The sequence below is a fragment of the Varanus komodoensis genome, unplaced genomic scaffold (genome assembly GCF_004798865.1).
Source record: "Varanus komodoensis strain SLA01 unplaced genomic scaffold, ASM479886v1 scaffold39, whole genome shotgun sequence".
NCBI classification, from domain to species: domain Eukaryota; kingdom Metazoa; phylum Chordata; class Lepidosauria; order Squamata; family Varanidae; genus Varanus; species Varanus komodoensis.
Genome location: NW_025335922.1, coordinates 4,140,065 through 4,154,140, shown reverse-complemented (window position 1 = coordinate 4,154,140; position 14,076 = coordinate 4,140,065). Strand labels below are relative to the sequence as shown.

The 14,076-nt window shown below is 48.4% G+C and overlaps 1 protein-coding gene across 1 annotated transcript in view; it reads left to right on the top strand.

The window, feature by feature from the left end:
• The first annotated feature begins 11,980 nt into the window (after positions 1 to 11,980).
• LOC123028817 (collagen alpha-1(X) chain-like) overlaps positions 11,981 to 14,076 on the top strand; it is a 4,096-nt gene continuing 2,000 nt past the window's right edge. The window contains exons 1-3 of the mRNA XM_044441064.1: positions 11,981 to 12,089; positions 12,703 to 12,867; positions 13,843 to 14,074. Coding sequence (XP_044296999.1) covers positions 12,047 to 12,089; positions 12,703 to 12,867; positions 13,843 to 14,074 — 440 coding nt within the window. The 5' untranslated portion in view covers positions 11,981 to 12,046. The remainder of the gene's footprint in view (positions 12,090 to 12,702; positions 12,868 to 13,842; positions 14,075 to 14,076) is intronic.

Sequence of the window (14,076 nt, the reverse complement as noted above, 5' to 3'; positions counted from 1 at the left end):
CATGATCCCAAGGGTGCTATTCTAGATGTTTACTCAGAAGTAACCTTAAGGAGTAGAATGTGCCTTCTTTCAATTTCATTTTTATACTGCCTCATAGCCAAATCTCTCTGGGTGATTTACAGCAATCCATAAAACAGACAATAAAAATGCCAAAAAATCAGGAAAATATTAAAAGTTTAAAAACAGCTAAAACAAACAATATCCAAGAATGACTCTGTAAAACACCCAGGATAAGTAATCCTCTTCAAGCCCCTGGGTAGCCTTAAAGGCCTCAGCAGAAGCAGCCATCTCAACCTGGCACTGAAAAATTGACAAATTTGGCACCTGGCTCCAGGTTGCAGAGCGGGGAGGTTGTTCCATAGATGGGAGGCCACCATGGAAAAAGCCCTCCCTTGGTTGCCATCCTCCTCACTTCCCTTGGAGGGGGGGGCACACAAGTGGATTGTGGTTGGGAGATGTGCTCCAACGGCTATTGTGGTCCTAAGCTATGTAAAGATTTATAGGATTCAGGCAGCCAAGCAATTCTACAGAGAGTAAGGGGAGAATCATTGCAGGCACTGCCCCACCCTCACCAAGCTTTCTCCAGCTTGGCATCTCCCAGACATTTTGAGCTCCTCAACCCCAGCTAGCATGGCCAATGATCTGGAATACTGGGAATTAGTTCTCAAGAGGGTATCAAGTTGAGGAAAGCTGTCCTAAGGTTTGGTCCAGGGCAGGATGCAGTGGGAGGGGGGCAGGCCTTCCCCCATGTCTTTATTCACACACACACACACACACACACACACACACACACACAGAGAGAGAGGGAGGGAGGGAGGGAGGGAGGGAGGGAGGTCTTACATATTGCTAGGCTAGCTTTGGAGCTGGTACACTCTCTGTCCTGGATGGACAGGAAGCTTTGGACCTCACAGGTCCATGATCTCTGCCAAGCTGTTTGTTGGTATGACAGCAAAATGTTTTCCCCACACTGCCCATGAGGATGCTGCTGCTGAAACTTTCCATCTGTGTTTTGAGGTCTCCTCCAGGGCATCCCTGCCAACTGTGGTGTGATTTCACAGCATCCTACAGCCTGCCAGAGACCAGGTGACATGCTATAGGACTGCAGCCTTCATTTCCTTATTTCCCGTATAAGATCTTCCAATTTATGTCATGCTCGGTGGTATGTGCGTCATGAACTGGACCTTACCTCATCTCCAGCTTTCTGAAAACCTTCAAGCAATTGCTGAAATGATCAGTTGAGACTTTGAATACCCATAATGCTGCAGAATGATTATAATCTCAGCTAAGGGACCTGCACGCATGGACTGCCTGAAGCGTCCAGAGCAAGTGTTAAGAGATGATCACACACACCCTGCCTGCCCCTCCCAGATGAATCCAGTACAGCCTTACAAGGGAAAGCTAAGTGAAGATGCTTCAGAGAGAAACATCGGTGTCTGAATGGGATTAACAGCTCCAATGGCCACGGCTTTTGTTCCTGTAAAGGAAATGTGTTCAATTATTCATGCCCAGCTTAAACTGCCAATGCTTTAGCAGAGCGTCTCTGCTCTATTATTCATGCCACCGAGCCAGCAGAGACGCAGCGGGAGATGTTTCTGCAGATGGATGAATAGAACCTGGAAATGGCGTGCTGCCAGAGCCAGGGCTGCTTGCTAATTGAGCGCTGCCACTCCCTGCCCAGATCTAGGAAAGTGTGGCAGGCAGATGCAGTCATGCTGCTTTTCGGGATTATTTCTTATGCTATGCAGTAGTGCGAGAGTCCTGGTAATGGCTTTGGACATTGTTTCAAATGGGTTTGCATTTTGGATCTCAATATCCTTCTCTGGTCATATTAATTGCAATTCAATCATCACAGCTAGCTCACATTTAAAAAAAAAATATCTATTTTGTGTGCCTCTGAGATGACCAAAACTCCATGGCTGGATAAATATGCGCCAATTTACCAAACTTTTCTGTAGATTTCCTTGTATTTGAATTTAAAGCAGAGTTGTGTCTGGCTTCTTTTAAAGGGTGCTGGCATAATTTGCTTCCATATGGAGAAGACTCGAAATACAGAGGCACACAGCCAGCATGTTAAAAATGGCATTGATTGTGTAGCACAAGAGAGAGGCAAGAAAGGCAGTCAGAATCAGGAATGTAAGAATTCCTGAACTTTCTGTTTTTAAAGCTGTTTCAGTGGTCTGGATCCAGCTGGGCTTATCTGGGCATTGCTTGAAATGGTGTGCGGGGCCCTAAGGAGAGAACACTGTTATTTTGCCTTGCTGCGGCACCTTGCTGCATCTGCTAGCATCCAGCACCAGGGAAACTTCAAGGGAGCGACAAAACAGATTGTATTCACTTGTAAACATTGCTACTTTGGGACACAACTTTGAAATAAAAACAACAGCTTCCCTGCTGGGCTATATCACTACTGCTATTTATTTAACATGAAATGCAAGAGTTTGTCTAGGAATGTGCTTTGATTGACTCTGCATATCATGATTCAGCATCACTAATGTGTGATGTAGTTTCATCAGGGAGATTAGTATAAATTTAACTCAGGAGAAGCTATTCCCTTCCATTCAACAAAACCGGCATTGGCCTGCCAGAAGGACTGCCTAGAATGGCATTCACTGGCCATCAATGCTTCTGGCACCAAGGAGGCATTCACACATGATGCTTTGAAGGTACGTGGGGGTGCTGCACACTGCAACTAGGTGGCGCCCATAAACGATGGACAGCCTGTGTTGGGTACTCACCTGTCCCCATTCTCTGCTGGGCCCTTGCATGTTCACAGGTGGCGGCAACCAGAGACACTGAACAGGTTGACCAGGAAAACCAAAAAGCAAGCACCACTGCTTTTTTCAAGAAGACCTTTCCACCCATGTCTAACACCTTCAGGTCATCATGTTAGAAATATGAACATGGAGACCATGGTCTGAACACATCCTTAAGGCCTTTGGAGAGACCATGTTTGTATAAAGAGAGAATTGTGAATAGGCCTCTTAGGCTATACATACTCATGCGTTACCATTGTGTGGGGGAGTCTGATCTCTGTCATCACATCCTGTACCTACTTGTTGAGCCCTGAACCTTTTGTCTGCAAAGCATGTGCTGTGCCAGGTTGAACAGGAATGGAAATGTGTATTTGGACTGAATCTAGGGAGAAATAATCCAGAGGGTATTTTCAGTTTCCCCAACTGCTATATCTCTTTTCACTCTTAAAATTCCACTAGTAATAAGAGGGAGCAGCTATCTGAAAATACCATGATTTTTATCTAGCTACAAAATATATGACCCAAAATGCTAATAAGAAAGCTATCATACCACCATCAACCTTCCTTCCCAACTCAAATTCTCTAAATATTCCATAGGTTTTGGAGAAGCATGGTTTTCAAGCTAGCCATAATTTTCCGAAATTCACTTGGCACATGTTTCAGTTGTCAAAGTGCATGGTTCCTCCTTGCCCCAGCACGGCACACTCTCCTTCAGCTTCTGTGCATCCTGAGAGCAACAGCAGGCTGTGCCATCCCAGTGATTCCCTGCCCACCATTTATTTATTTATTTATTAAAACATTTTTATGCCGCCCCATTCGCCGAAGCCTCGGGGCGGCTTACAACATAGATAAAACAAGTTAAAATCCATATAAAATAATCTTAATTAAAACTCACATTATAAAATAAGCCGCCCTGGCCAGATAAAATTCAATTGTATTTAGCATTTAAAATGTTGCTTAAATAAAAAGGTCTTAGCCTGGCGCCGAAAAACAAATAACGACGGCGCCAGGCGGACCTCTCTGGGGAGCGCATTCCATAACTTAGGCGCCACCGCTGAGAAAGCCCTTCTCCGAGTAACCACCCTCCTAATTTCTCTCACGGAGGGCTCCCGGAGAAGGGCCTCTCCCGCCGATCTCAGGGGGCGACTGGGCAAATATGGATGTAAGTGCTCCTTCAGGTAACCAGGACCCAAGCCGTTTAGGGCTTTATAGGTCATTACCAACACCTTGAATTGGGCCCGGACTTCAATGGGGAGCCAGTGAAGCTGACGGAGAACTGGCGTCATGTGAACATAACGTCCAGTCCCCGTCAGCAGCCTGGCAGCTCTATTCTGAACCAATTGAAGTATCCGGACCGTCTTCAAGGGTAGCCCCACGTAGAGCGCGTTACAGAAGTCAAGACGGGAAGTCACCAGTGCATATGTCACTGTTGCCAGGCAGTCGTACTCCAGGTAGGGGCGCAGCTGATGAATCAGCCGAAGCTGGAGGAAAGCGCTCCTCGCCGCTGTTGTCACCTGAGCTTCAAGTGAAAGCTCCGGGTCGAGGAGCACTCCCAAGCTGCGGACCTTGTCCCTAGGAGGGAGTGCAACCCCATTCAGGACAAGGTTCAGGTCACCTTCTCTGAAGCCCGAACCGCCAACCAACAGGACCTCCGTCTTGTCTGGATTGAGCTTCAGTTTATTGGCCCTCATCCAGCCCATTACCTCGGCCAGGCACCGGTTCAGTACAGCCACTGCCTCACCTGGATTGGTGGAAAACGAGAGGTAGAGCTGGGTATCATCAGCATACTGATGGGTCCGCAGCCCACACCTCCTGATGACCTCTCCCAGCGGTTTCATGTAGATATTGAACAGTAAAGGGGACAAAATGGAACCCTGCGGTACCCCATGGCAAAGCTGCCATGGCGCAGAGCCATAGTCCCCCAACACCACCTTCTGGAATCGGTCGTTGAGATAGGAGCGGAACCACCGCAAAGCGGTGCCTCCGACCCCCAATCCCGCCAGCCTATCCAGAAGGATACCATGGTCGATGGTATCGAAAGCCGCTGAGAGGTCCAGGAGAACCAACAGGGACGCACTCCCCCTGTCCTTCTCCCTGCACAGGTCATCGTACAGGGCGACCAAGGCAGATTCAGTACCGTACCCGGGTCTGAAGCCGGACTGAAATGGGTCCAGATAATCAGTTTCATCCAAGAGTGCTTGGAGTTGTCCCGCCACCACTCGCTCTAACACCTTGCCCAGAAACGGGATGTTGGCCACTGGTCTATAGTTAGCGGCCATCCCTGGATCCAGTGACGCCTTCTTCAGGACCGGTCGGACTACCGCCTCCTTTAAAGGGGCAGGCACCCGACCCTCCCTCAGAGAAGCGTTAACCACTTCCAAGATCCAGGTTCCAATCCCGTGCTTGGAATCCTTTATTAACCAAGACGGGCAAGGGTCCAGAAGGCAAGTGGTAGGACGTACTCGTCCAAGCACCTTGTCCACATCATCGGGCCGCAATAACTGAAATTCATCCAATAATTCTGGACCAGACGGCAGCGTTGGTGTCTCCCTTAAAACCTCTGAATCAATAGTGGAATCCAGCTCGTGACGAATCTGAGCGATTTTCTCCCTAAAATGCTCGGCAAAGTCGTCACAGCGGGCCTTTGAGGGTGGAGTCAGCTCTTCCTTTGGCCCTGGGTGAACCAGGCCTTGCACCACTCGAAAGAGCTCCGCCGGACGGCATTGTGAGGAGGCAATGGAAGCGGAGAAGTGTCTCTTTTTCGCCGCCCTCACCGCCACAGCATAGGCCCGATAGTGGGCTCTTAAGTGTGTTCGGTCAGATTCATCACGTGATTTCCTCCACCTACGCTCTAGCCGTCTCCCAACCTGCTTCATTGCCCTCAATTCTGGAGTGTACCAAGGGGAAGAGCGGGCTCTGCCCGGTGGGAGAGGACGCTTAGGAGCGATCGTGTCTACAGCCCTGGTCATCTCCCCATTCCACAGTTCAACCAGAGCCTCGACAGGAGCACCCGTCTTGTCAGCCGGAAACTCCCCCAGAGCCTTCAGGAATCCTTCCGGATCCATCCGGCTCCGGGGGCGGACCCACACAATCGGGTCTGCACCCTTACAGAGGGAGATGTCGCTCTCGAGCACAAACCTCACTAGGAAGTGATCTGACCATGACAGGGGAGTCAAGCATAAATTCCTCACCCTCAGACCACCCTCTTCCTGCCCCGTCGAGAAAACCAGGTCCAGAGTGTGTCCACGTTCATGGGTCGGGCCGGTGACATGTTGAGACAGCCCCATGGCCGTCATGGAAGCCATGAAGTCCTGAGCCGCCCCGGTCAAACTAGCCTCGGCATGGATATTGAAGTCCCCCAGGACCAGCATCCTGGGGGTCCTCAACACCAGGTCCGAGACCGTTTCCGTCAGCTCAGGCAGGGAGACTGTTGGGCAGAAGGGTGCACGGTACACCAACAGAATCCCCAATCTGTCTCGGTCGCCCAACACCAAGTAGAGACACTCCAGCCCTGGTCTCGAAGGGACAGGAAGTCCCGTGAGAGTGATGGAGGCCCGGTAAACCAAAGCGACCCCCCCTCCCCTCCCCTCCGGCCGTGAACAGTGCTGGACCATATACCCGGGCGGGCACAATTGAGAGAGGGCAACATCCCCCCCCCTCCCGCCCAGGTCTCCGTTATACAGGCCAGGTCGGCCCCCTCATCCACAATCAAGTCATGGATGAGGGCAGATTTGTTATTGGCCGACCTGGCATTAAACAACAGCACCGTCAGGCCCGAGGGGCGACTGACAAGACTCCCTGGCACCTTCTGGCTGGGAGCAAAACCAGAAGTAGGGACAGGTGTCAGCCATCTGTCCCTCCTTCTTCTATGCGGACACGTTAAGCCCCCACCGCTATTACGTCCATTGCCCATCACCACACCAATGGCGGCGCCAGTGCGCTCCCCAGGAAACTCAGGCGGCAACATGGCCAGGGACGACTCCATAAAAACAAGTTAAAACACTTTAAAATTATAAAACATTTAAAATTGGCCGTTCAACAGAAGGGACTGCCACAACAAAAGAGCAAGTCCCCTGGCCAGCCTAGCCCCCCCCGAACAGCCCCCCCAAACGGCGGCAAACCGCCCTTTGGCCGACGCCCTTTGGCCGCCGGCCCCGGCCGCTGCTGGTGCTTTGTAGCCGCCGGCCGCCCGACGCCCCACCCCGTCCGGGCACGCCTGCCACGTGTGCAGGGGCGTGGCAGGGCAGTCAGGTAGCGGCGGAGTCGGCGGCGCGGCGCGGTCTTCGTGCGGTCTTCGGGTGCGTGCGCGGCGCGGTCTTTGGGCGCGTGCGCGGCGCGGTCTTTGGGCGCGGTGCGGTTCTCGGGCGCGGGCGCGGTCTCCTGCCAGGTGTTGTTCCTCCCGCCGGCGCTCCCCCCCTGCGGCGCTTTATAGCCGCCGGCCACCCGACGCCCCACCCCGTCCGGGCACACCTGCCACGTGTGCAGGGGCGTGGCAGGGCAGTCAGGTAGCAGCGGAGCCGGCGGCGCGGCGCAGTCTTCACGCGGTCTTCGGGCGCGTGCGCGGCGCGGTCTTTGCCTTCCTTTGGCCTCTGCCTCCTCCATCTCAAGAGGGATCCCTCTCAAGTCACTCTTCTTCCTCCAAAGATCCCCTCTTACCAGCTGGCTTGGATCCCCAAAGCCAGGCAGAGACCAAGATAGTGGCTGGGCTGAAGCACACACTGAAGGTTTTGGTGAAGAAAGGAGCAGCAGTGAGGGATGTGGAAAACCTGCGGGAAAGAGTAGTGCTGCCATAGACAACTTCAAAGCACAGTGAAGATCATACCAGAGGAGGGCATTTTTGGGTAGACTTTAATTTCCACCAGCAGATGTTTCAACCAGGATGGACCTGTGAGATCAGGGCTCTAGTCCCTACTTGGCCATGATGGTTGGCTTTGGGCCCCCCACTGACTCTCAGTCTAGCCTACCTCAGGGTTCATAGAATCATAGAATAGTAGAATTGTAAGGGGCCATGAAAGCCATTGGGTCCAACCCTCTGCTGCTGCAAGGACACCACGTTGCACCATCCCACTCAGATGGCTGCCCAGTTTCTTTTTGAATGTCTCCAGTGCGGGAGAGCCCACCATCTCTCTAGGCAGCTGGTTCCACTGTCATATTGCTCTGATAGTCAGGAAGCTTTTTCTGATGTCCAGGGTTGTTGTTGTGAGGATAAAATTGATGTAAGCTGCCTCAGCTTCCTCACATGAGGAAGGAACGTGTGGTATAAATGCAATATAATCATCATCAACACCACCACCATCAGATCTGCTGTTGAAAAGCTTTGTGTGGTAAAGACAGAACAGTGTATACGATCACCTTGGACATGGAAGGGCTTCAAGGAATTACCCATCCCAGGTGTTTTTACAGGGCTACTCTTCATTGTATGTACCTTTATCTGTGTTTAAGTTTCCGTGATAAATATTTGAAATTTGTTAGATTGTTTGGCATTTTATTATATAGTTTTTATGAACTGTTGTAAACTGCCCAGAGAGCTCTAGCTATTGGATGGTACAGAAATGAAATCACCACCACCAGCACCACCAGTACGGGAACTTGTGAACATTTCTGACAAAAAATGCTGCTGATCATGTTCCAGGTTGTGAACGTGATGTGTTTGCATGATATGTAAGCAGAAGCAAATTTCTTGTGAGTCCCTTGCCCTCTCCAGCAATTTTATCACATCCTAGGCTGACATCTAGTGGCAAATTAAGGAACATTGCTGAAGTCAAGAGTGATGTGAGTATTCAAAATGGGACAAGACATGGTTCCAAACACAGGAACCCTTCTGCTGAAAGGAGCTATCACCTGCTATGAGTTTGGTTCCATATGGCCTGCTTGAGAACATAAATCCTGCATCCAAATAATGAACAGTAAAGGGCCACTTTCATCCATTCAGAAAGAGCAGTGAAGCAGCCTGATTGTTTCTGGGCTGTGCAAGTGGGCAACTATCCCTCCCAAGGTGAAATTATAACTGTGAAATTGATTTAATAACTTCCTGGACAAGTAACCACTTCCATCTTTCCATGTACGGCATTCTAAAATTTCTGGAAGTGCTCCAAATTATATGTTGTAGAGTAAATTAAGGTTGGAGGAGGAAGTATGGTTGGGATTCAGTTTTTCTCAACAGGTAACAGGGTGGTGGTCCAACAAAGCCACCATCCTCATCTTCACCTTTCCACATACAATATCAGCTTCTGTTTGCAATCATAATTCCTATTCCTTCAGAGTTACCACAATTCCCCACTTCTCCCTCTGTGCATTTCCAAAAGCAAACAGAGAGAATGGGAATAAAGGGAGCAATGGCATGTCTGTTGCAAGGCGACTAGGGACAGTAGAGACTGAAGGTTAGAAGTGGCCATTTCCACAGCCACCTTTGCCTGGGACTCCATGGTGTTTCCATACTAACAATGGCAAAATGGGGGTCCTGGGTCTGGAGGACTAGAGAAGCTGCGGTGAACATGAAAACCTTTGAACAGACTGTTGATTTTTTTCTGTGGTTCCAGAGAACGAATCCCCTCATGCAGGAACTCCAGAAGTGGATTTGGATGACACAACAGACCTAATTTGGTAAGAGTTCACCATGGCTTCTCATGTTGTTTGAACCTGCCCTGAGAAAGGCATTTGCAGAACTTCCAGCTTCTTCAGAAGTGGGACAACAAAAAAGCTAATTTACCCACATGCAAACTGAGGCAACAGGCATTTGGAGTCAAGACAGAGTTTGGGTAACTTAATCACACAGGTTTTTTTTTAAGCGTGGTATAGCAAGCATTAGATAGAAGGAATTTAGCCAGATATTTGTTTAGGTAGTTATTGTGTCTGCTAAGGCATTAATTTGCACCACCAAAAAGGTCTTTAAATTTTTTAAAACAGCATGTTCAGAACGTGACTGAGATTCGTATACAGGAAAACAAAATGGATTTCAAGCATGGTTCTTGATGAGATTAGTTAGTTAAAATAAATGGAGGCCAAAAGCAGGTGCAAATTTACAAACATTTCAACACCATCATATCTCTCTGGAACAATCACAGAAAAAGTAGCTTCTAGCAGAGTTCATTTCTCCAACATTAAAAGCAAAGTTAGAGGGAGAGAAGGAAACAAAAAGACATATAGTTTTCACACACATGCATGCCTACATTGGAATAAATTTCACAGAATTCAGTGGAATAAATTTCACAGAATTCAGTGAGAGTGAATTCTGATTAGACTTAACATAGGATTGCCCCAGAATGCCATCATTTAAGAACACATGGAATACTGTGCAAACACAAGGCCAGTGTGTATTCTAACACAATGACAAGTATCCTCTTAAGTTACTGTGGCACCAGGAATAGAAATGCATTTGTATTAAAGATAGCATCCACCCACATCAAGTGCACATGTGTGTGCACACACACACAGAGGGAGAGAGAGAGAGCAGCACAGATTTAAATACACTCAACTAAACCCCTTTTTCTTGGTTCACAACCTGTGGAAAGATTTGAAATACTCCAAGTGGAAGTGAATTGTTTTTCAAACAGACAAACAAACAGTGCACAGGAAAGCATTTCCAGTATTTCCCTTCACTGCTGCAGAATGATCCTAACCCACACAGAAATGACCAGAGGAGATAAGATACCAGAAGCAGCAAGAAAGACATGTATTTTAAAGAAAAAAACAATAAGATTGTGGATACTGCTGCTGACATTCTTGAAATGGACTGGACAGGTATGCTTGTCACATCAAGTGGTGGTTACCCAGGATTCCCGTTTTTTAGCATGATCTATCTGACAGACCATCACCCAACACCCTCTTCTCCACTCCATTCCCTACTACCAGGGAATGAAGGTTCTTCTGATTTCAGGTCTCACAAACTTTGATCAAGACCAGGGATGCTGTGATGTGCACATCACTCCTGCTCCACTGGGGACAGCTGCCTGGGTGAAAAAGTTTGTTGAATTGTGATGTCCATGTCTTCTGGTCCAAATTCCAGTTCTGAATGTTTTTCTCTGGGCAAAATAAGACCGCACTACTTCCTGACTACCACCCCCAACACCCCTCAGTGTCCTCCTCTGGTCCTCTGATAGCACACTTCCTGGCCATATCCTTCCAGATCACTGCAGGGGAAAGGGTAAGAAGTACTGGTAACACTGGAGAAATATGTCATGGGGCAGCTACTGCCTGAGTTAGTGTGGGACACTTACCAGGGACCAAAACAAGGGTTGGAAGGGGGATCATTGTTCCTGATGTCCTGAAATGCAATGCATCTGTGGGAACATCTGGTGGTCTAGAGATGCTAGCTATGATCGTCCCCCTGGGATATGATGTTAGCCTGTCAAGGAGCTGGGAATGGGGCATGATGACTCTCTAATAGAAGAATGGGAACCCTTCATTGGACAAAAGTAAACTCCCTGTTAAGCCATCCCTTGATCATTACTTCTTTCCCACTGGGGTCCTTGCTGTATATTACCTTGTTCCACTGATAATTAAGAGTGGTCTTGGATATGGGGGTGTAACCTAAATGTCACCAAGGACAGGAAAGGTCACTCAGCTCTCTGTTGGCTCCATCTGTACATATTCCTCAGAATTTGCTGAAGTTAATCATTGCTCGGAAAGCCCACATTGCACCATCTCGCAGCACCAAGATCCCAAGGACAACGTGCTCAGCCGTGCACCAGGCTTCCAGGGTAGGACAGAGCAGGAAGAAACAAAAAGAGGCTGACTAGCCAACCAATTTGCATGTCAAGTTGCGATTTGCATACATTGTGTGTGAGGAGAGGCTTTGTTCTGCTCACCAGGACAAATTTAATAGTAGGATGTTCACCTTCTTTAAGTAGCTTTACGTTCCTGACATCACTCTGAGCCTTTCTGGCAAAGTTTTTTATGGTTCAGTCAATTAAATCAACATGAAGGATTTACCTCCCACATATGCGACTTAAGTCCAATTCATATACCAGTTTCAGGTAAAAGATGTGTGTGCATGAACTTTGGGTCACCCTCCGAATTTTCAGTTTTTAGCAATTAAGGTTGATATATCCTGGTTTGTCTTTGGAGAGCATAAAGTAGAAGGAATAGAGTTCAGTTTTTTGTGGGCAGTGTCCCAGGAATTTATCCCAGGAAAGAGTTAAGCTGAGAGGGAAATTCAGGCTTTAAAAGCCCTACACCAATCAGGAGTAGGCAGGAGAGAATACACAAGGATATAAAAGGAAAATACCACTCAATCGTACTACAATTTGACTGCACACTTTATACTTGCAAGAACAGAGATTCAAGAGTTCAAGATGATGGTTGGAAAGCTCCAGTCTTGTGGCTTCTTTTGGCCAGGTTTGATTTCCCTTTACTGAAAGTGGATTTCATTCTGTTCCTGTGGTGGTGAGATTGGAACTGGGGCAAATGTTCTCACAGTTTGAATGCTGAAGTAGAAAATAACATCTGGAGGGAACAGAATCAGTTTCTCCTAAGCAAGAACATCTTGGTGGTACCAGGAAAAATAAAATGGGTAGCCTGGGATATATTCATTCTGAGTGTGGGAAAAGAACCATTTCTCATAAACAGTGCCATCTAAAACAGATTTCTTCCTAATTATATTGTATAGAATTTGATGGAGTTAGCTTTCAAGGGCTTGAGAATGCAGATGTATTCTAACTTATTATCCAGGTATACTTTTTAGTATATGGAATTGTAATCAAAACAATTGCTTCAGGTTGTCTTGCCTAGATCCATCAGCTGGTGACCATAGTGCCAGTGATGAAGGGAATGGGGTATAATAGGTACAACACCAGCACCATGAAAACCTCTATTTTGTTTCACACCAGAGCACACAAAAGGTTTCCCAGATGCATCAGCTCACAAGTTCAGCTGCCCATAACTGAGGTATTAAAAAGTGACTTTTAATCATTATAAAGAGAGCTAAACTGCTGTATTTCTTTTTCTGCAGCTCTTTGGATCATGGCCCTCTCTTTATCTGGAACAGCTGGGGACAGTGAGGCATATGGACTCCCTGGGCCCCCTGGGCCCCCTGGACCACCTGGTCCACCTGGACTGCCTGGCCTCCCTGGCCCCGCTGGCCCCCCTGGCCCCGCTGGCCCACCTGGCCCATCAGGTACTGCACTGCGACAAATCCACAGCAAATACTTGTCTCCCAATGTGTTCACCAGAGAAAGCATCCCTGCCATGGTCCGCTCCAGTGTTTCACCTGGTGGCCAGAGCTAGAATGACCATTGTAGTTTTTGCAGGATCAGTCACAGACCTTGTTGAAGCTCTCAGTCTCCTGATGAGTACCAGCTGGGGGCCCTGGTGAAAGAGCCATATAAGAGTAAGGTCTTCCCTCCAGAAGCTGCCTCAGCAATACAGGTCTTCTTGTTAGCTGTTGTTCAGTTTCAATGCTGTGCCGCGCCGCATTGCATCCTGCCCTGCCCTGCCCTGCCCTGCCGTCTCACCTCAGCAGCGCAGATACTTCTGCTAGCAGTAGCCCATTCCAGCTCCTGTACCTTGTCTGACCCTAGTTGGATCTGGTGGCTACCTTGCCTTGCTGTCTTGCTTTGCCTTGTTTCACTGTTATCTACCACTGAAGAGGACAATGATTTGCATAAGATCTCCATGTGCCAGTTGATTGTATAGATGCACATAGATGTAGAGTTATGACAATGACACATTTCTCACCATAATAGGAACCACTCATCTGGAATCCGTGTGTTTGCTTGCTCAGTATGCTGGTTAGGAGCTCACCATTGATGACCCCTTCAAGGGCCCTATCTTCCACGGCAGGTTGGCTGAGCCCTGGCTTTAAGATCATTCTTGAAAAATGGGCAGCAGGGTGCACTTCTCCCAGTGGTCCAAGGTCTCCTAGCTTATGGCAAAAGCCAATCTGAGATTCCCTTCTGCTCCCTAGTGCCAGGGGAAACCTCACTTTCTGTGAACAAACACGGATTCTATGAATAGATTCATTTCTCTTTCCTTGAAATTATTGGCTTGTCAGGAGATCAGGCAACCCCAGCTTAGCAGGTGCAAAGGAAAATGAAGCCTCAAACTACTGCTCTTTGCTGACATCCCTCTCCTTCCCTTGACTGCTTTTCAGGTTTTCCTGGTGTGGCAGGAGCCAGAGGAATCCCAGGACTCCCAGGTTCCCCTGGAGTACGTGCCCCCCAAAACACATCAGTGTTTGCTGCAGAACTGGGCAAAAATCATCCAGAACCCAACCAGCCCATCGTGTTCCACAAGATCCTGCACAATGATCAGCAACACTTTGACGAGGTTTCAGGAACCTTCACCTGCCAAATCCCAGGAGTCTATTACTTTTCCTACAACCTGC